General features: G+C 39.6%; 1 protein-coding gene and 2 non-coding genes across 3 annotated transcripts; all 3 read right to left on the bottom strand.

The window, feature by feature from the left end:
* Positions 1–569: 569 nt before the first annotated feature.
* Positions 570–632, bottom strand: LOC141422235 (small nucleolar RNA Z39). The gene has a single exon (XR_012446836.1). It is a non-coding gene; the product is annotated as a small nucleolar RNA Z39 (small nucleolar RNA).
* Positions 633–2,251: 1,619 nt separating this feature from the next.
* Positions 2,252–4,011, bottom strand: LOC141421398 (melanoma inhibitory activity protein 2-like). The gene is made up of 2 exons (XM_074066967.1): positions 3,920–4,011; positions 2,252–3,833 (listed from the first exon to the last, which is right to left on the bottom strand). Exons 1-2 carry the CDS (start codon positions 4,009–4,011, stop codon positions 2,252–2,254), a joined length of 1,674 nt encoding a protein of 557 aa, XP_073923068.1.
* Positions 4,012–20,494: 16,483 nt separating this feature from the next.
* On the bottom strand, positions 20,495–20,624 carry LOC141422227 (small nucleolar RNA SNORA31). The gene has a single exon (XR_012446831.1). It is a non-coding gene; the product is annotated as a small nucleolar RNA SNORA31 (small nucleolar RNA).
* Between the last annotated feature and the right edge of the window lie 1,281 nt (positions 20,625–21,905).

Raw genomic sequence — 21,905 nt, 5'->3', positions numbered from 1 at the left:
AATATGTATGTTATATTATATTATGTATAATATATTATATATCTAATATTATATTATGCATAATAATATTATATTATATCATATTATATTAATAGTACAATATTATATATTAATAATATATTATTAATATATAATATATTGTTAATATATAATAGTATTAATATATAATAGTATTAATATAATATATAATATATTATATATTTTAAATATTAAAATTAATATTAAAAATAAATAATAAATTAAATATTTATATATTTATTATATTATATAATTGTGTGTTATAATTCAATTAAGCGTCAATTTCACATAAAGTATAATGACCAAATAGCAGTAGTGAATTTAAACTGAAAATGAGAGAGAGTCAAAATACCTTAAAAAGAGACATCACTTTCACATTGGTCTACAATACAGAATAAAGACAGAGACTTTGGAGTTTAAAATATCCCCATGCAAGATTACATCCATAAAACTCCAATTATTATTTCTGCAATAGTGGATTAAATAAGCAAATTAAAATAGTTATACTATCTAGAATTAAATGAAAATAAAATACAATTGGAGTAAACAGTCATTTTTTAGAAAGCATTTACAGTATCATGACTTTATTCATACTCATTTGCTTCATCATATGCAAAAAGATTTGAATTTAAATCATAAATTTATGAAATAGCATCTTGACAATTATAATGCTATTAGGTTTTATTTTGAGGTGAAGTTTTAAAAAAAATTTTTTGAGGTAAAGTGTAGTGAGTAAAAGCAGTAGTAATTTAAACTCAAACTGAGAAAGAAGTCAAAAATATTTTCAAAGGAGATCTTCCCTCCTCTCTGGTCTTCAGTTATAGTAAATACAATACTTGGTATGAAGGCAAAGCTGCTGGGGTTTAAAATAACCCCAGTGCAAGTTACATACATCAAACTCCAGTTACTGTTTATGTAATAATAGATTAAATAATAAAACTAAAATGCTTATACTATCTAGATTTAAATGAAAATAAAATATACCACCTAAATAAAATAAATGGAAATAAAACAATAGGATTCACAGTTAAATCATCTATACTATACTATCATGAGAATTATAATTCTATTAATCTTGAAAACAAGAGAGCAGTTCGAAGGACTTTGGAAGAAGATCCTAATGTTGCCAGGTTTCTTCTCCTGGTTTTAAAGTTCAGTAGCTGGATCATTTCAAGGTGGAATCGACCTGCAGAATCCTCACTTCCACTTTGACAATGTGGACACAGTGGGGACATCCAGCTCTTGGGGGAAGATGACTGGGGAAACCACTCAGTCAACAGACATTTCTCACTGGGAGGGGAGGATGTGCTGGGCCAGGGAAATCCCCTGCTGAAAAATAAAACCAAGGTATCCCAGACCTTTTTCCTGGAAAGAATGCAGGAAAGGGAGGCCCTGTCTCCTGAGCTGGCGATATGCGTGCTTGGGGAACAGAAAAGAAGGGTGACAAGCTCCAGCCATAGTAGCTGGTGAAGGCAGAAGAAAAGGAGGCCCCCTTCTTAAGAGCTGGCTCCACAGAGACTTGGTGACTACATCCCCTGGCGGGAAGGCTGCCTCAGGAGCTCCAGCCATGGTTCCTGGTGGAGGAAGGAGAAAAGGGGACCCCCTTCTTAGAAACTTGCTCCACAGAGACTTTGGGAATCCAGCTTCTGATCGTGAAGAAGCTTCAGGAGCTCGGGCTATGGTTCCTGGTGGAGCAAGGAGGAAAGGAGGCCCCCTTCCGCTGGGATGGATCCCCGGAGAATTTGGGGACACAGCCTCTGATGGAAACTTAGTTTCAGGAGCCCCACGCGTGTTTCCTCGAGGAGGAGGAGGAATGGCATTCCCGGCACTAGTAAAGGAGCAGCCGGGCTCCTCTGGGAACGTGTTCCCAGGGAGGGAGTTGTCTTCACGATGTCCAGTGAAATTTTCTGCGGCAGGTGGAGGAATTGACTCCCCTCTACTAACGAAATTGCTTTCTTCATCATGTGGGAAAACCTCCCCTGCTGGAGCGCTATCTTCAGGGGATCCACACACATCCCCTGGAGGAGGTGGAGCAGGAAAATCAGGCTCTTTTCCCAGACGTGGGCTTTTTGGATGGTTTGGGAAACTAGCTTCTGGTGGAAAAAAGTCTTGAGCTCCATAGATGTTTTTTCTATCCACTGGGTGCAAGGGACCTCTGAGTGGAGGAACAAAACCAGGGCCCACTGCCTTGCTTTCAACAGGCACATTTGAATTGTGTGCAGGAGGAGCTGGGTCAGTAAATGGTTTTCCTGATGGAGGGACCATCACCCTTCCCCTCTGTTTGCGTGGGGGGACACAGGGACCCATTCTCAGGAGGTGCTCCATGGTGGCCAGTCAACCCATCACAGCTCGAGTCCCCTCTTTCCTTGCCAGTGTGATGCTCCAGTGGATTATCGGGGCTTCTTGAGTCTTCTTCTCCTCCCTGCTGAAGCAAAGGTGGAGGTCTGAGTGGACCTTCCAACACAATAGGAGAGAGGAACGCTCTCCTTTCCCATGAAGGTTGAGCCACTGGTGAGGGACCACGTGGAAAATGCTCCCTGCCGCATGCTGCATTTGAAACCCCAAATGCATTTGGGTCTTCTTCTAAACGTTTCAGTTCCACCTCCATTTCCATTACCTTTTGTCTGCTGTTGGCGTTGACTTGCCTAAGATACTGCAGATGTTCTTCAGCATCCCGGGCCTCCAGCCAGTTAAAGTGAGCTTTCTTCTCGTAGGAAATAATCTCCCTTTGGTGATTAAGTTTGGTTCTCTCCAGTTTTTCTTCGAGCTCTCTGGCTACCTTTTTATAGGTCTGCAGCTCTGCAGTCTTGCGGCTGATGTTTTCTTTTACTTTGGGAAGTTTCTCCTCTGTGTCTCGCTGGCGGTGATCCTCGACCATTAATTTCCTGTAGAATTTCAGTCCTTCTTCAAACACTTCGGGAATGATTGTAGCTGTGTGCCGAAGCTTCTCCTTCTCAATTTCGAACAGTGCATGTTGAGACTGTAAAATGACTTGTTCGCTCTGGACATTTTTAATGCGTTCTGTCAGGTCTTTGCTTGCTCTCTCGACTTCACGCAGCTCAGTGTAAACTTGGTCTCTTTCTCGTACCAGGGATTTTAAAGACGCATTTAACGTCACAGCGAACATCAGGTGCTGCAGAGCTCCTTTGGTCTGAGTATCTAAGTGAGCAGGATTTTCTGGGCCAGGGTTCGTCGCTGTGTCCAAGTCACCGTCATGTGTTCCGTGTTCTTCCAGAACAAAGGCCCAGACTTTCAGCTTTCGAATGCCTTCAGTTAGCCACCTGAGGTGATCGTCTTTGTCTTTTAGAATTCGTGCTGCAGATGTCGCAGGCTCCTCAAGTGTTACTTTGTGTTTATTAAGGTGACTCACTTGTTCCTTCCACACTGCAGCTTCTTGGAGCAGCTGTTTGCAGCTTTCCTCCAGCTGGATATTTTCACTCCGAGCCTGTGCTGTTGAGTCCTTAAGATTCGCTTCACTGACTCGAAGTGTGCTTAAGGTTGTTTTGGCTGCAGCTACTTTGGGTGTGAGAGGTTTTAGTTCATCTTCTAGGCACTGTGTGGTTTTTGACATTTCCACATTCAATTCAACTTGTGTATAATGCTTGCATTTCTCTTCTAGCAGCTCCATTTCCAGCAGGAGTACTTCCTCCAGTTTACACTTGGAGATGTCCAGCTGTCCACAGGCTGCATCTCGCTGTTTCTCCACAAGGCTAAGTTTGTCAAGTAGCTCACATTTTTCTTCAATCAGTGTAGAAAGCTTTAGAGCAAGCTGTGTTTCTCTTTGAGCGTAAAGCCGGCTTCTAACCGATTGAAAACTTCTCCACAACAACAATGGGATAGAGAAAAGTCCAATAATAGTCACACACATCACAGTTCCCATGGGAAATCATGGGGCTTTTGCCTCGGTTCTGCAGGGTCTGTTGTCATAACCCTGCCAAATTCCTGCAGGACCAGCCCCAAGTGCATGGGAGGGACAGCTTGGGGCCCATCCATCGCTTCAAGGCTGCTTTGGCGGTTGCCAAGGCCAGGCTGAGCCTCGAAAGACAACAAACACTCAAAGTTCTGCCTAGAACACTGACACCAGAGCAGACCACTGTGGAGCTGGGGGTGAGGGGTGCATGGAGTGTTGGGTAACCGCCCCCCAGGGAGATTTACATGGTAGTGGCCAGACCTTGGCCAGGAGTAGACACTGTCTTTCATAAAATGGACAGCGACATCTCAGATGTCCTAAAGCTCATCTAGGCATCCTCATAGATAGAGCCAAAGAAAGTGCTATTCTTTTTTGGGGGGGCGGTTAATGTTGTTTATTCCTGAATCTACACTTAGATTTCATGGTAGAAAAGCCAATTTATTCACACTTAACCTGCCAGGGTTAATTCCTCTTGCACCACAACACAGTTCGTCTGCTTCCATCAGACAGATTCCACTGGTACTTCATCAAAATGCTGAAGAGAGACTTTCCTTTTTATTATTCTATCTTTCATATTTTCTTCTTATTTTCACTTCATTAGGATATTGCCCAAGCCCTTTGTGGGTATGCTGCGTGAATGTGACTAAGAGCATTGGGGAATGAGAAATAAAACACACACAGAGTATTCACATAAAACAGAAAAGCTGGGGATGGGAGGACTGCCCGTTCCTGATGGGAAATGTGGGCGCCTGACCTGACCCAGAGTGGTTATTTTATAGGTCAGCACAAAGAAAAGACTCAGGTAAAAATCAAGCTTTAACAATTCTTTGATGCAAGGTGAAAGGAATGAGGTTTGGTGGGCTAATTTTCCTAAGGCTATAGAAGCTTAATCACAACACATCAGTTCTGGAATCATCAAGGCATGCAGGACACCTTATCTAAGGTATTGATTAATGTGGCATCAGGGAGTCTCCTAACAGTTCTGGTACTTTATCTGGTTTTGCAGACACAGCAGATAGCCTGCTTTGTTCCTGTGTGGAACTGAATTGCCATTTGTTCTCATTTTCCTGCAGTCTTAGGAAGTTCCTTTAATCCTTCTCATAGTGCAGATGTGCTGCCAATGAATTCTCTCGGCTTTGTTTTTATCAAATGAAAATGATTATGATGAAAAATGAGAATGTTAAAATTATGTTCAAATAATTTAGTAGTATGTGTAATAAATTTTAACATATGCTTTAGACTAGGTTCATAAAAATTGTGTTCCACACTATTTACAAGTAATATCCCTAGAACATAATGACACCAATATGTTCCCAAAGGAAAAATGTTAAGTAAACTGCTAGAGTAATATTAATAAAGGATAAGATACACTGAAAAATCCTCTTAAGAGTAGAGTTTTGTTACATAATGATCAAAGGAAAAGATGACACAAAAGAGAGGAATTCTCAATTTTTATTTTATTACATCCTTTATCTTATATCTTTTGAAGTCTTTATTTTCATATGCTTGTTGTACTATGGGTACATTTTGACATTTGCAAAAGTGCTTACTACATCTTAGTTAATGTCACCCCTTCCATCATTCTCCTTTATCCCCTGATACCATTCCTGGAATAGTTTCAACAGGTCTCACTTTTCCATTTTCAGATATGACCACATAGTATTTTCACCATATTCACCCTTCTACACCCTTTCCTTATACACCCCTCCCACTGGTACCAGCCCCCAGACAGAATTGTGAACATTTAAATGCCTGGTAGTTTAACTGAAATTTATGTATTCAAAAGGGAGTAGTAAGGAAACATTTACAAATTTACAATCTTGGTACGGAATTTAAAAGACCTTTTTGGAAAAACAAGCCATCATGAAAATGGGCTGGTGAAGTGACTCAACGTGTAGGCCGTGAGTGAAAGCCTCATTACTGCAAAACAAACAAAACTTAAAAACCTTTTCTGTCATCATGAGTAGATGAAATAGGCAAAAACTAAAATGATATGGGAATTTGAATGGTATAATGACAATTTTATCATACACAATAATTGTATAATATGTGCTTATATGACCATAGTCAGTATCACAAGGAAACAAAAATGCACACTGGTACATTTTTATATCAACATCTAACTATGGGCCATGGGAATAAAGCTAGAAATTTTAATTAAGCAAACTTGTGGGATCGAGTTCAGTTTTAGAAATAAATCTGAAACTTTGGTTGATATGATCGTAATGAAGAAATATCCTTGCTAAGAAATACAACAGATTATTGAAAGAAAGTGTAAGAAGGACACAGTCAAATTGGAAATAGGAAATGATAAAATAGGAAACAAAGATAAGATGGAAAAGAGTAATGAAGCCAACATCTCCTTCTTTGAAAAGACTAACAGAATAAAGAAATCTCTAGAAAGTTTCAGCCAGAGGAAGAAGAAACAATAAGATGTGGAAGAGATTTCAGAAATCTTAAGCAAATCCTATGAACAAAAATATGACAATTGAGATTTCACAGACCCTAGAAAAATGATGACTTCACAAAAGCTGACTCAATACTAGAAAAGCTACTGCATCTATAGCCCATAAACAAATTGAGGTAGAAGATAAGTATCTGCTTTTCTCTTATTCTTTTACATGAATGAAACCCACTGAATTCTACCAGCACTTTAAGGGACACATATTTTCTAATTTTTTTTCAATGTTCCCAGTTTAGAGGGGAACAAAAAGAAAAGTCCACTCCAGTTCATTTTATGAGGTGAGTATAACCCTGATACCAAAACTCAGAGCAGAATAAGATAAAGACATTGGCCAATCTCAAAAACATGAATACAAAATGAATACCTGCAGTGAGAGAACGCACATTTTTTTCTAGCACGCATGGGACAGTTACAAATGATCACATATCAGGCCGTGAAGGAAGCACCGACAAACTTCAAAGAATAGGTATTCAATAAAGGCAGAAATTATAGCAAAATGATAAATCTTAACTCCTTGTTAAATAACTCACAGTTAAAAAGAAATTACATTGAAAATGGGGATAACTAAAATTCAGTGAAAATGGAAAGAGTGCATATCAAAACTTACAGGACATAGCAAATGTGGCATTTGCTAATATGAACCTAAAATTCTTACATTAGAAGTCTCCAGGTTAATAAAATATGTGTCTCTCTTAAGAAATTAGAAACACAACAGAGTATACTCAAAGATTTTAGAAAAAGATAAGAGAAAGCAGTTGCTATGATGTCAGTGTGTTCCCCGGTGGCCCTGTGTTAAAGGCTGGTCCCTATCTCATAGTGCTATGGAAAGATGGTGGGACCTTAACAGGTGGAGCTTAGTTGGAAGTCTTCAGGTTCTATGGGGGCTTGTCTTAGAAGGAGACACTGGGATTTTGCCTTCCTTCTCTCTTGCTCTTTGTTCCTCCACCACTATGATGTGAGCAGCTTGTTCTACCACCTGCCCTCACTATAATATGGCCCAGGCCCATAAGCAACAAGTACACCTGACCAAGGGCTGAAATCAGTAAGACTTGAGCTCCAATAAACCTTTCCTACTTTTACCTTCATTATCTTGTGTATTTTTGTTACACTACTGGAAATCTGATTAACACAGCAGTGTTAATCTCATGTTCATAACATGTATAGTTTTATAATTTCTAAGAACAATGATTAAAATGCCCCTTTTTTCTTTTTTTGGCAGTACCTGGAGTTTGAACTCAGGGCCACACACTTGCTAGGCTGGTGCTCTACCACATGAGACACTCTGCCAGCCCAAAGTCTTCTTGTATGTTAAAAAATGCCTAAATAAATTTAGTTGGAATGATTCAGATATATAATATCATCTTTGTTATTTTAATAAATGAAAAAAAGTTTTGGCAAAGAGTTAAAAGTGGATTTGAGTCTTGATTAAATCACTTATTCAATGTTTATCTTTTGACAAATCACATCATGGTGGCCTGAACCTGAGTTTGTATGTGTGTGTGTATACATATGTAAGTATATATATTGTGATATATATATATATATATATATATATATATATATATATGATGATAATATGTGTCTACAGCCATATCAAATGGAGTTGCATTAAGGATAAAATGGAATTAATGAATGAGAAAATGTTCTGAAAATTGGGAACCTCTATATAAATGAAAGCTATTATCATTGTTAAAGTATTTCTAGTTGGGAGCTGCAGTGCTCACCTGTAATCCTAGCCACCCAGGAGACAGAGATCAAGAGGATCATGGTTCAAATCAGCCTGGGCAAATAGTTCCCAAGACCCTATCTCCAAAAAATCCAACACAAAAACAAAGGCTGTTGGAGTGGCTCAAGTGGAAAAACCTGCCTAGCAAGCATGAGGCCCTGAGTTCAAACCCCAATTCACAAAAAGGAAAAGTGAATAAATGTTAGAAACACAACTGAAGCTTCTTGTATACCCTCCCATTTCATTCCTCTCCACCTCGCTAAGGAAACCACCACCTTGAAGTCCTATGCAGTCATTTTTAGGGATCCTCTATGTTCCTAAAACCTTTCTCAGATGCTTCAAAGGTTTAAATGTTTTCCTTTGTCCTTCGAGAAAAAAAAAAACAACAAAAAGAGTGAAACAAAAATTCATTGTTAACATTGTTTTAAAAAAATAAGTCACCACAGGATCTGCAAGCATCTTCCTGACACAGATTAACTTCCCATTGTCACAATAGTAAGACTGCACACACCCTGTGAGCAGAGAAACTCCTCACAGACTGTTCCAGCCTCCTGATTAATGTTGCTAGTAAAGAACAGAGAAGGCCTGTCCATTGAATTTGCCTGCAATAAGGTCACTGACTCATGATCAAGTGGCATCATTGTAACCTACTTCAACCTCAGGAGAGGTTTTTTTCAAGGCCATAACGCCTCTTTCTGTACACCTTGAGCAGATATTTGTTGGCGTCAACCCCCACCATGACTGCTTCTGCAGATGACAATGAGCACTGGGGGTGTTAGGGTCCGCTTGGACAGGAAAAATGGAAACAGTCCACAAGAAGAGTAATGAATCCAATGAGACCTTGTCTGAACTTTTTTTGTTACTGTTTCACAATTTGTAAGGCAGGCTCTTACAAATTAAGAGTCACGCCTCCAGCCCTTTTGCTCTGGCTATTTTGAAGGTAGTGTCTTACTTTTTTGTCCAGGCCGTTGTGGACCATCATCCTCCTGTTTTATGTTTAACTGTGTAACCAAGACAACAGGCACATGACACCACACCCTGCTTTTTCTGTTGAGATGGGGTCTCTCGAACATTTTTGCCCAGGCTGTTCTGGAACCATGATCCTCCTAATCTCAGCCGAACGTGCCTGGCTCATTTCTTCTTCTTCTTTTCTTTTCTTTTTTTGAGTACTGGGGCTTGAACTCAGGGCCTTCTTTTCTTTCTTTCTTTCTGTAGGACTGGGATTTGAACTCAGGGCTTCACACTTGTAAAGCAGGCACTCTACCACTTGAGCCACTCCTCCTGTCCATTTCGCTCTGGCTATTTTGTAGCTGGGGATCTGGAGAACTATTTGCCAGGGCTGGCCTTGAACCATATTCTCCCCATCTCCACCTCTCAAGTAGCTAGGATTATAGGCATGAGCCACAGGCACCCAGCTCTCATTCTTTACTTTTAAAAGAACCCAAATTAGGCCTACACTATACCAAGGTATTGGCTCTGATTTTGAAAAGCACCTTAAACAGGATACTTCTATGGTTTTGTGACACATTGAAATTTTTTTAAAGTTCATACAAATTGCATCATTGTGTGCATATCGTTCTGCAATGCACTGTTGTTATTCAACATCACTTCAAAACTTCCCCATGTTGACACATGCAGATGGAATATCCATCTTAGCTGCGGAATAGAATTCCCTTTAATGAATTATTTTTCTATTCTAAAATTAATGAACATTGAATTAAGTCCCTCTTCTTTTTTCTCTAGGAAAAAATAACATCACTTTGAATATATGTCCTCATGCACATCTCAGGGTTTCTCTAGGTTATCCAGCAAAGTGAAGCTCCTCATTGTAAGGTCTGTACACCTCTTAACAGAACACTGCCAAACTGCTCTTCAAAATGGCTAATATCATACAATCTCTACCCAGCCGGCAGTGAAGGAAGGTTTTTGTTTACTCACATGTTCCTGTCTATGGCGATTTCTTTTGGGATTGTATGATTTTGGTACAGTCGCATACAATTTATTACCCTATTACTTGTGGCACCCAATCCGTGCATGCTGTGGTGTGTGTTGTCATGCTCAGAAATTTAAGCGGGGAGGGCTCATATTCAGTTTTAGTAGTAAAATGATTTTTCCATCTTAAGCTGCAAACGTAGTTTGTTTTGTGGTTGTTTAGTTTTGCTTCACAATGCTGAAATTAAAAGCAAATTGTGCTAATAGTCCAGAAACTTGGTAATCCTACATCAGGATTCTATTTAGATCACACACTTTGCCTGCCAAGTAATGAGAGGGGCAAAACGTAAAGTCAAATTAAACTCAGAAAACATGTTTGGGAAACTGTGCTAAATGCTGTGTATAACAGCCAGATATTTTTCATTGTACGTTTTTGCTAATTGCACAAAACTGAGTTATTTAATACGCCATTAATAACTGTACCAGGGCCAGGGTTCACAGCGAATCTGGGGGTCAGATTGATGTTTCCTCCTTCCTGTCTTCCTCCTCCTCCTTTGGAAACAGTGTTGACTTTCTCTTCCTTATCAGTCAGTCTAACATTTCCGGAAAATACTAGCTGTAACGTAGTTCTGGCTAAAAATTTTTTGCAGTGTAAGCTTATCCAAGGCATTAAACTCTCATGCCATCCCAGCTAAAAATAAACTGCAACTGCCATTAGGAAGAACGAAATGTTATCATTCGCTGGTAAATGGATGGAATTGGAGAACATCATTCTGAGTGAGGTTAGCCTGGCCCAAAGGACCAAATATCTTATGTTCTCCCTCATATGTGGACATTAGATCAAGGGCAAACACAACAAGGGGATTGGACTATGAGCACATGATAAAAGCGAGAGCACACAAGGAAGGGGTGAGGATAGGTAAGACACCTAAAAAATTAGCTAGCATTTGTTGCCCTCAACACAGAGAAACTAAAGCAGATACCTTAAAAGCAACTGAGGCCAATAGGAAAAGGGGAACAGGTACTAGAGAAAAGGTTAGATCAAAAAGAATAACCTAGAAGGTAACACACACGCACAGGAAATTAATGTGAGTCAACTCCTTGTATAGCTATCCTTATCTCAACCAGCAAACACACTTGTTCCTTCCTATTATTGCTTATACTCTCTCTTCAACAAAATTAGAGATAAGGGCAAAATAGTTTCTTCCTGGTATCGAGGGGGTCGGGGGGAGAGGGAGGGGACAGAGTGGGTGGTAAGGGAGGGGGTGGCGGCAGGGGTGAGAAATGACCCAAGCATTGTATGCACATATGAGTAATAAAAAAATTAAATAAATAAAAATAAATAAATAAATAAATAAAAATAAAAATAAGCTGCAACTTCAAACCTGTAGGATAACCAGATGTGACTTCTGCTGAGCTGTCCTACATAAATAAGCAATAAATTACAGAGTGAGCGATTAGTGTAGCAGGTGTGGTAAGTCAGGAATGGCTTCTTCACATAAATGAATGATGAGTTTACATCTTTGAAAAGAAACAATCTGGGGACTTTTCTTCCTTCCCTTTCCCTTTGCCCTTTCTGTTTTTCCTTTTCCTTTCCCATACTGGAGTTTGAACTCAGGATTTTGGGCTTCGTAGGAAGGCCTTAAGTTCAAAAGGCTGTTTTCTTATTTTACACATTCAACCTTTTTTGTAAAACATTTTATAATGGTATAAAACCTACTGGTAATTTACTACACTATATGGGGATAGGGGTTATATTCTTCCATCCTCTTACGTTCCTAAATGAGTTTTTGCTTTGAGATGAATGTTTCTTCAATTTATGTGAAATTTCCTTTAAAGAGAGCCTATCCACTTTAGAAAAGTTTAATTCTATAAAAAGCTAGCCATTTTACCTTTAAATATTTCATGATTTTCAGAAGATGGTGAAGCCTTCAACCCTTTTCTCCACACTTTTTTTTTTAAGAAGACTGTAGAGAAAACAAATAAGTATCAACTCAAGGTGCATAGAAAGACAAAATAAAATTGGAGAAAACCAGGATTATCATAGTCATAAGCCACTTCTCCAAGCAGCTTCAAGGCATTCTTGGTTACAATTTGTGTTGCCACAGCTCCCATTTACTTAATATTTCTTGGTCATTGAATTATTGGAAGTTACTGTTCCACAAATCTCTGCCTGCCATTTACAGTCTAACCTGACTCTCTGATCCTAACTCCTTCCATAGACTTTGGCCCTCAGGTGAAGTGGGTAAACTCAGACCTGAAATGGGAAATGGCTGCTGCCTTCCATAAGGGAGATGTTACAATTAGTGCAGCTGCTTGGGAAGCAGGCATTTGTTCTGGGCAAAAAGTTGAAGTTCTTGAAGGTCATTACTGTCTCCCTCTCAAAATCAAGTCCTATAGGACACGTAGTGGAATTGAAAATTGACTTCACCCCGTTTTTCTTACTGCTGAAATCCTATCTTTATTAGCCCATGGTTTTTTGTTCCTTTCATTTTGACACAAAACTAGTAAAAAGTTTGCAAATCTTTTTACAGTATGTGAAGTTATATATCACTATTCATCTACATTTTGCATATGCTATTATGAGGCCTAAGCCCACAGGTCTAGCTATAATGAATGATATTATGTGGTTAAATTTTTTATCTTAAGAAAGATACTTCATTGTGTTATAATTGTCAAGGAGTGAAATATTTTCTTAAAGCATTGGCTGAGCTTTGTCCTTGTAGTGAAATCTTTTATGTACGAAATGTAAATGCCAATTGGAAATCATAAGCCAGTAGGCACGGGGCCTTTTAGGAAGCTATAAGCAATCAAAGACAAAAATAATTTGACAACAGATGCATGAACCAGATCCAGGTATGAGTTCATTATTCGTCCTTGTTTCAGATATTACCCTGACACATTAGTCAGCACACACTGCCTATGTCTTGAAGGAAAAGGTACACAACATAACGCTCTTTGAGTGCTGAGAACAGTAATTTCAGTTAATGAACTCGATGTCTTAAATTGATTTTATCATCATTGTCAGTAGTGTATAGACTATAGTTAATAGATCTCTTCCACATCTGGAACTTATAAATCTATCCTGGCTAGTAACATGGTCTGTCTTCTCCCTATTAAACGCAAAGCAGCTGGTGGTTGGTATTAATCTCTTCCTAATTAGGGAAGCACATGCTGCAGATCCATCATTCTGAACAAGAGCAATGGTGACTCATACGATTCCCTGATTCTTCTTGCCTTACTCTCCAACAAGCAACCAATGGTGATTTTACAGCTTGGCATACAAAGTGTGGGGCACTAGAAGAACATGGAATTTGAAGGTAGAGCCTGGATTTGAGTGCTGCCTCTTGCTTGCTGTGTGGTCTCAAGCATGGAACTTAACCTCTCTAAGTTGCAGATCCTCATCTGAGGTGTCATTCTAGTTACCTCACAAGAGTGAGGTGATGATTAAATGATGATTTAATGAGGTAACGTGGGAAAATTACCATGCAAATACCTTTTAAAAAACTTTACGGCTGGGGACTTGTTTCAAGTGGTGGAGCAGCACTTGTCTACCAAGTACAAGGCCCCAAGTTCAAATCCCAGTACTGTCCTCAAAAATACGCTGGGAGAGATAGCTCGTGCCTGTAATTCTAGCTACTTGCCAGCCTGAGATAAAAGTTAGGCAGACCCTCATCTCAATCAATAGAAAGTTGATGGTTCATGCTTGTCCTCCCCATTATGTGGGATGTGTAAATAGGAGGATCCCAGTCTAGGCTGGCCCGGATATAAATGCAAGACACTATCGGAAAAATATCTGAAACAAAAAGGGCTGGGGACATGACTCAAGCACAAGGCCCTGAGTTCAATCCCAGTACCAAAACATGATCAGACACATGTTCATATAGAGAACATAGTTGTAATAGTGGAACTACTCTCTGGAACTTGAGGGAGGAGGGAAAGGAAAAGACAATGATAGTCAACAATATCGAAACACATTGTATCTGTGCAGGTAGATGACTTAATAATATGTGCTGAAAACTGTTGAATAATAGTGGGGAGGGGAGAAAGGGTAAGGGAGAGTAATAGAGGGGGTTGAACTGACCAATGTACAGTATATTCACATCTGGGATACATCAAGAAACCCCTTTGAACACTGACTTTGGAATTAAAAATGAGAGACAGGACTGTAAAATAGGTACGGGGGCAGCAAGGCATACTTGTGGGAGTGAGGAGGGTGAACGGAGGAGATGAAGGAGGAGATGGTTGGAGGGCTTCATAGACATATACGAAATACAATGATGAAACCTTGCAATTATTTAAAGTGGGGGAGGGGAGGGAATTGAGAAGAGAAGATGGTGGGGGTGAGCTAACAATGTCAGGCTATCCAGAACTGTCACAGTTCCCTCTGTACATGAATATATGCTAATAAAAATGGGAAACACTCCCCCAAAAGAACAACTTTCAAGCTAGGTATATAGCTCAGTTGTAGAGTTCTTGCCTATCAGGTACAGGCCCTGGACTCAATCCCCAGCACTGCAAAAACAAACAAACAAACAAAAAAAAAAGCAAAGCAAAAATAAAAACAAAAAACCATGCAAACCAAACAAACAAAGAAAAACATCTTTCAGTTATTGAAAATTTCAATCATATTCTTTGGTCGAAAGAAAGTAGATTAAAGCCCCGTGTACCAATCACACAACTTCTACAATCACTCACTCACAGCCAAGGATGTCGCCCTTTTAGTGTCCCCAACTCCCACAAAGGGAATACTGTAGGAATTTTGGTTTTGGTGGTGGTATTGGGGTTTGTCCTCAGGGTTTTGCACTTGCAAAGCAGGTACTCTACGGCTTGAGCCACACTTCCAGCCTTTGACCTGGGATTTCTATAAGATCTATATTTAGCATTTGGCCTATCTTTTCAGTCTAATTTAATCTCATTTCTCTGGTTGTGATAGCCACATGTCTATTGACGAATATCCACCTGCGTAGAGTAAATACAGAACCTTGCTGCAGAAAGCACCAGGGGCTAATGCTAACCTACATCTCTCTTCCCTCTCTATTTTATTTCCTTCTACTTAATGTTGGAAAAAAAAAAAAAAACCAAGTCATTGTCTTATAGAAGTTCCCACAGTCTTCATTTCACTGATCAAATTCCCATTGGGTCATTATTTTTATTTGACACATAGTGATGGTACATATTTATAGGGGAAAGTATGACATTTCAATACATGTGTACAATACGCAATGATCAGACCAGAGTAAGTGCCGTATCTATCACCTCAGACATTTACCCTTTCTTTGTGTTGTGCACAAAGTATTTCCTGCTAGCTTTTTTGTTTTTCTTTTTTATTTGAAGTGCTGAGGATCAAACCCAGAGTCTCACACAAATTAAGCAGGCACTCTACCACTGAATACATCCCTATCTCTCCCTTAGGTATTTTGGAATAGTCAATTAATTGTTGTCAACTGTAGTTACCATGCTCTGCCACATAACATTAGAGGTTATTCCTCCAATCCAACTAACAGCCCCCACACCCATTAACTATTCTCTCTCCAGTCCTCTCCCTTACATCCTTACCAAGCTCAGGGAAGCTCTGTTCTATTCTCTACTTCTATGAGATCAGCTTTATAGTACATACATTTAGATTAGAACTTTTTTTTTTAGGTACTGGGGTTTGAACTCAGAGCCTATGAGCCACTCCACCAGCTCTTTTTTGTGATTTTTTTAAGATAGGGCCTTGCAAACTATTTGCCCAGGCTGCATTCAAACCGTGATCCTCCTGATCTCTGTCTCATAAGTAGCTAGGATTACTGGTGTGAGCCACCAGCTAGGGTCTCATGAATGATTTCCTTGGACTGGCTTCGAACCGTGATCCTCCTGATCTCTTCCTCCTGAGTAGCTAAGATTACAGGCATGAGCCACAATACAGAATAACAACTATGCAGCATTTATGTGTTATTAGGAATTATAAGTAAGGTAGAGCTGATTGAAAGATATGGCAGGATGGATGTAGGCTATATACAAATAGTATGCCATTTTATCTATGGATTTTGTTATCTGTGATGGATCTTGGATTGGAACCAATGCCTTGTGGATCCTGAGGACAGCTGTATAATATAATCAACTGAACTGAATACTTTAAATTCGTGAACTGTATGTGAGTGATATCTCAATAGAGCAGTTATGGGAACAGGGGCTCAGCTAGCCCCAAAATTGCATAAGTCAATTCCTTGTAACACAACCCACAGACTTGTTCTTTCTCCTGATTGAAATCTGACTTTTACAAATACCAGTGGCCAAAAGAGTTTAGTTATTCATTTCAAGAATTTAGGGTAGGGCTGGGATGTAGCTCAGTGGTAGAGCACTTGCCTAGTATGTGCGAGCACCAAAAAAAGAGAAGACAAAAAAAAAGAAGAAGAAGAACTTGGAGTAGATATCTCAAATATCAACACTACTCATTTTTGGAATGATTTTGAAGAAACTTCGGTCATTTGTGGTTGGAAAAGCAACTGCATGAAGGTAGAAGCAAATTGTGCTGACTCTTCCCCATCTTGACTTTTAAGATCAATGAATAAAGAAAACAAAAATCTGGGAAACATTGGGAGCCCAGGAAGCATTTGTTTCTCAACATGATGACTCCCTCAATGTGGAGACTCACCTAGTAACATTTTTGGTTGTATTCATGCCTCACTCCACTCAAACAATTTAATGAATGGGTGAATTTGGAGGAGAAAATGGGCACGTATAGCCTAATGCCATCCTCTTTCTTTCTCTGGGAATCTAGCTTTCATCAGGGAATCCATACTTTCCTTTGCTCATCGCTTCCATAAATTTGACTTATACTCGACTCCATGCGAATTTGGGTGGGTTAGTCCAGAAACGTCTAGGCGTGGATGAGCCAAACTATCTTCTTAATGTGGAGTTCGGGTTGGAGCGGTCCACTTGGCCACAGGTAGATGTCCTATTATTTACTGTACTCTTTATTAATAATAAAAGTGATGTTTCCTCCTCCCAATCTCTAGTGTCTTATATTTTATCCTATACTTTATCCTTTGGGTCAGAATTTGAAGAGGAGTGGTAGTTATTGGTTCCTTCAAGACCTTAACATGTCACAAGAGAAGGAGCAATTTACAGAAAGGTTTTAGACTTGCACAATACCCAGAGTAAAGCTAGATTCTTAGACTTTTTAAAAAAGAGTCTGAAAGTGCTATGGTTTCGCCAAATGACCCCAAAGCCCACACACTAAAAGCCTGGTCTCAGTGTGGCGCCCTTGGGAAGGTGGGTCTATCCAGTCTTCTTTTGCTTGCTGGCCCTGAGGTGAGCAGGACTGCTCTGCCACAGGCTCCAGCCATGACACTGCTTCACCACAGGCCCAAAACAGCAGGGACAATTGATCACGGATTAATCCTCCGAAATTGTGAGCCAAAATAATCCTCAGTTTCCAAGTTAATTATCCCAGGTATTTCATTATACGAATGGAAAGTCAATGCAGAAAGGATTCTAACCACAGAGTGAATACTGTGGCCCAAGTTTCCAGCCTTCTAATGACACATCGGAACTGGAATCTGCATTTACTTTTAGCCCACACACCCTACTGCTTCCCGAATGTGCTGAGACAAAGACTAGCCCAATATGCTATTTTTTCTCATTTTATCTGATTCCCTGAGGATCAGGGTTTTGTCGTAATATAAACACAGAAATGAAAGCAATGTAGGTTAAATAATTTTCCCGTGGGCACAGGGCTTATCAGAGGTAACACTGGAAATGAAATGTGGTACTCTAAATTTAGTCCAAGGCTGTACTCTCATGAGATCACCTTTTTTTTCTGTCAAAATGCCAAACTGAAATAAGTAGAAGTGTGGGACCCCATGCAAGTACAGTTGTTGTGGTGGAGCCTCTGGTTTGTATTTAACTCAACTGAGGCTCTCTGGCTCCTTTGCTAGCCTGACCTCACTGTATGTTGTAGAATTCAAATTTCCTCCAAAAGAATAGGAGGAAGTGAGCAGAATGGGGTGTTACTGCCTACCTCCAAAGCCTGTGATCTTAATTAACTCTGTTTTACTGCCATCCGAGAACTGTAAGGTACAAAAGTACATTTTTAGACAATAAAATGAAGTTTAGGCAATTTTCTAGGAGCAGTTAATTTATACATTATTCATTAAAGTAATAGAGGTTAGCACTTGTATATCATAATTTTCTTTAAATAACTATCCTGCAGTTTATTGCTAGAAATTCAGTAATGTGAAACATACTCACTGGGCCACAATGTGACCCGGAGGTGACAGCATGGTGAATTACTTTACAATCTTTGCATCTGTTAATGAGGCCATAGCTTTGTTTGTGTTTTTGTTTTCACAAAATTTACAAATTAATTTCAACTTTCTGGAAAGGTCTTTAATTTGGTCTATTTTCCGTGTTGAGAATTAAATCATTTATTCACTCCCAATCATTTTAAGCACCTCCTCTGTATCAGACACTGTCTTAGGCACTGGGAAAAGAGTGATAAATAGAACAAAGTCCCAGACATCATTGAGGAGAGGCTATCCTAAAATGACAAATGCAGTAGATCTCCTTACCTGCTGCTCTCAGAGACAGGAACAGCTACTGCCGTGAGTCTTGTGTCTTTTTTGTTGTTGCTGCTGTTGGGAGTACTGGGGTTTGAACTCAGGGCCTCTTGCTTATTAGGCAGGCACTTTACCATCTGAGCCTTTTTTGGTTTAGTTATTTTTCTAATATGTCTGAGACTGGCCTCTGACCATGATCCACCTCCACACCTGGGACCCCAAGTCAAGCCACAAAGCCCAGCTTGCTTGTTCAGATGATGGTCTCACTAACTTTCTGCCTAGGCTGGCCTTGAATCTCGATCCTCCTGATCTCTGCCTCTTGAGTAGCTGGAATTACAGGTGTGAGTCATCACGCTAGTCTCCCATTTTAAAATAGTTGTGTAATATCTACTGTCAGATCATATAACCAATAAATCATATCATCTTCCTCCCACTTATATATCATGTCATCTCAGTTCTTTAAGCAAGTATTCATTTATGGTCTCCCCTGCTCTTATGTTGCTGCCTCTCAGTCAATCTTACTGAAATTCACTCTCTATATTTCTTAGGAATGATGTGCTTCAAGTTCAGTAACAACTTGTCTGGTCTGGACGTTTTATACTTTAAAGTCACTTATTCAAGGTATAAACTGGCTAGCTGACATTTTGTTTTCCTGAGTATCTTAAACAGACATCACTCAGTTTTCTTCTGGCATAACATGTTGGTGTTCAAGTCTGAAGATAATCAATCACCTTTCCTTTATAATGCCAAAGAATCTGTTTTCTTTAAAGTCCAGTATTTTTATTTTATTTATTTGTTTCTTTTGAGACAAGGTCTTGCCATGCTGTCCAGGGACCTTGAACTCGTGATCCTTCTGTCTTAGACTCTGAGTAGGTGAGCTTAAAGGCATCTGCTACACACTGCACCCATCTCAGTAATAGTTTTTCCTGCTGGTTGTTCTAATCAATGTTCTCAACTACTTGTAGTACTCTTTCAATATGTAATTTCAAATTTTAATTTTGTTGGTGAGACTGGGGTTAAAACTGGGCTTCAAATTTGCAAGGCAGGTGCTCTACTACTTGAGCCACACCTCCAGTCTGTTTTGCTCTGGTCATTTTTGGAAATGGGATTTCCCAAACTCTTTGCCCAGGCTGATCTCTAACCTCAACATTCCTGATCTTAGCCTCCCAAGTAGCTAATATTCTAGGCCTGAGCCTCCGGTATCCAACTCAATTTTTTTTGATCATGAGAAAGTTTTCCTTTCTTCCCTCTGTCCCTCCCTCCCTTCTTTCCTTCCTATATAGATATTAAGTCCAGGGCCTCATGCATAGTGAGCTACCACAAAAAACTTGAATTAGCTGGGTGCTCAGGGCAAATAATTTGCAAGACTCTATCTCAAAAATACCCAACACAAAAATGGGCTGGTGGAGTGGCTCAAATGGTAGAGCACCTGCCTAGCAAGTGTGAGGCCCTGAGTTCAACCTCAATACCACAAAACAACTTGAATTATAGTATTTAGTATTTGTTTTTCTCCCTCCATTGCATTTCTTTTTAAAAAGAATTCCCACTGTATGTATGTTTCATCTTCTTTACTTATCTTTAATACTCGACACTTTTTCTTGAATATTTTTGTTTTTTCTTTTTGTAAAAAAGATATTAATTTCTTTTGAGTTTTAAAATTGTCTCCTTTCGGGGACTGGAGCTGTAGTTTAGTGGTAGAGCACCTGCTTAACACACTTGAGGCCCTGGGTTTAATCCTCAGCACTACCAAAAAAAGTTCATTTCATCTACTATTTCTCTTAAAGTGTTGTGTGTTGTTGCTTTGCTCCTTTTCCTACTAGTTTAGTGTTTACTTATAAAATTATTTTTTTCCCTTCAGACTCTCCTTGAGTTCTGCCATGTATTATTTTTGTTACTATGGACATATTCCCCAATTCAATCTGCGCTGCCACAAAGACAGACAGAAAGCTCAGGGACCATTTTCTTTTACACCTTAGCGCAAACCAAAAGAGCAACAGCAAATTGTTCAAGGCCTACCAGTAGATGCCTGCCATCCAGTTCTTGAGTTTTTCCAAATTAGATTTAAGTTCATTCTTCATATTTGGTACTGGTTTCTTTAAACTTTTTAGCTCATTTTGAAAAATTGCATTATCATTTTGACCTTTTTCTTTGCTTTGGCAGTACTAGGGTTTGAACTCTAGTTCTGCTCATCTGCTTGCTTATCAGATCCTCTACCACATGAGCTGAGCCCCCAGCCCTTTCTCCTTTCATAGTTTTCATAAAGGCTTTGAATTTTTTGCTCAGGTGGACCTGGACCTTGATCATCCTATTTTATCCTTCCTGCATAGCTGGGATGACAGGTGCATGCCACCAACCCCACCTTTTATTGGTTGAGATGGGGGAAAGTCTCCCTAACTTTTTGCTCAGGCTGGCCTCAAACTGAAATCCTCCTGATCTCTGCCTCCCAAGTAGTTAGTACTTCAGGCATCATGAGTGGTGCCTGGCTTGATCTGTTTCTTGAGTTTGTCTTAACAGTTTACTTTTTTTTTGGACTGTTACTCTGCTTCTCTTTCTTTTTCTTTTCTATTTTTTTGAGATTCACCTCAGTATTTTTCTCTTTCTTGACCTTAAGTAAATTTAGTTCTCCTGAGCATTTTAGAAGGAGACTTGGTTCAAATAGGTTTTCTAATGTCACCGAAGTAATCCTTGGCTTTGTGTAATGTTTTAAAACATAGAGTTTCTTTCTTTTTAAGATTTCCTGGCTCTGTTCTCCTCACTCACTGTTTCTTTTTCTTTCTTTGCTTTCTCTTTTTTCTTTTTTCTTTTCTTTTTTTTTTTTTTTTTTTTTTTTTTTGGTAGCACTGGGGATGGAACCTGGGGCCTCACATATGCTAGGCAAGCCTCTACCACTGCTCACTGTTCACTTTTTATCTGGACCTTCTCTGCTTCATCTGTGTTGTCTCCATCTTGATCAATTTTGACTCCTCACTCAGCAGCTTCTCTCAGAGCTGTGTGCTGGAGGTGAGACTTGGCCAGTTAGGATGGGCATTTCATCAGGGCCAGGCTGCTCCCAGCCCTTTCATTCTTACTGGGTCCCCTAGCAATCGCCTGCTATTGAAGTGGGCAGAATCCTTCCCAGTTTTCAGTTGCCACTCACAGATTGACCCTTTGTGCTTTGCAGGGGATACCTGTTGCTCCCTGGTACTCTCCCTGTTCTCAGAACCATCAAACACCCACTTGCTTCCCTGTCCATGCAAACAGAAACATCCTGCAGGGCTTGTGGTTGGGTATTTCTACCTGCTTGTGTTTTGTGGCTTGTGAGGATGCCTT

This window comes from Castor canadensis, chromosome 3, assembly GCF_047511655.1.
Source record: "Castor canadensis chromosome 3, mCasCan1.hap1v2, whole genome shotgun sequence".
NCBI classification, from domain to species: Eukaryota; Metazoa; Chordata; class Mammalia; order Rodentia; family Castoridae; genus Castor; species Castor canadensis.
The sequence above is the reverse complement of the archived record's forward strand: the minus strand, read 5'-3'. Positions and strand labels throughout refer to the sequence as shown.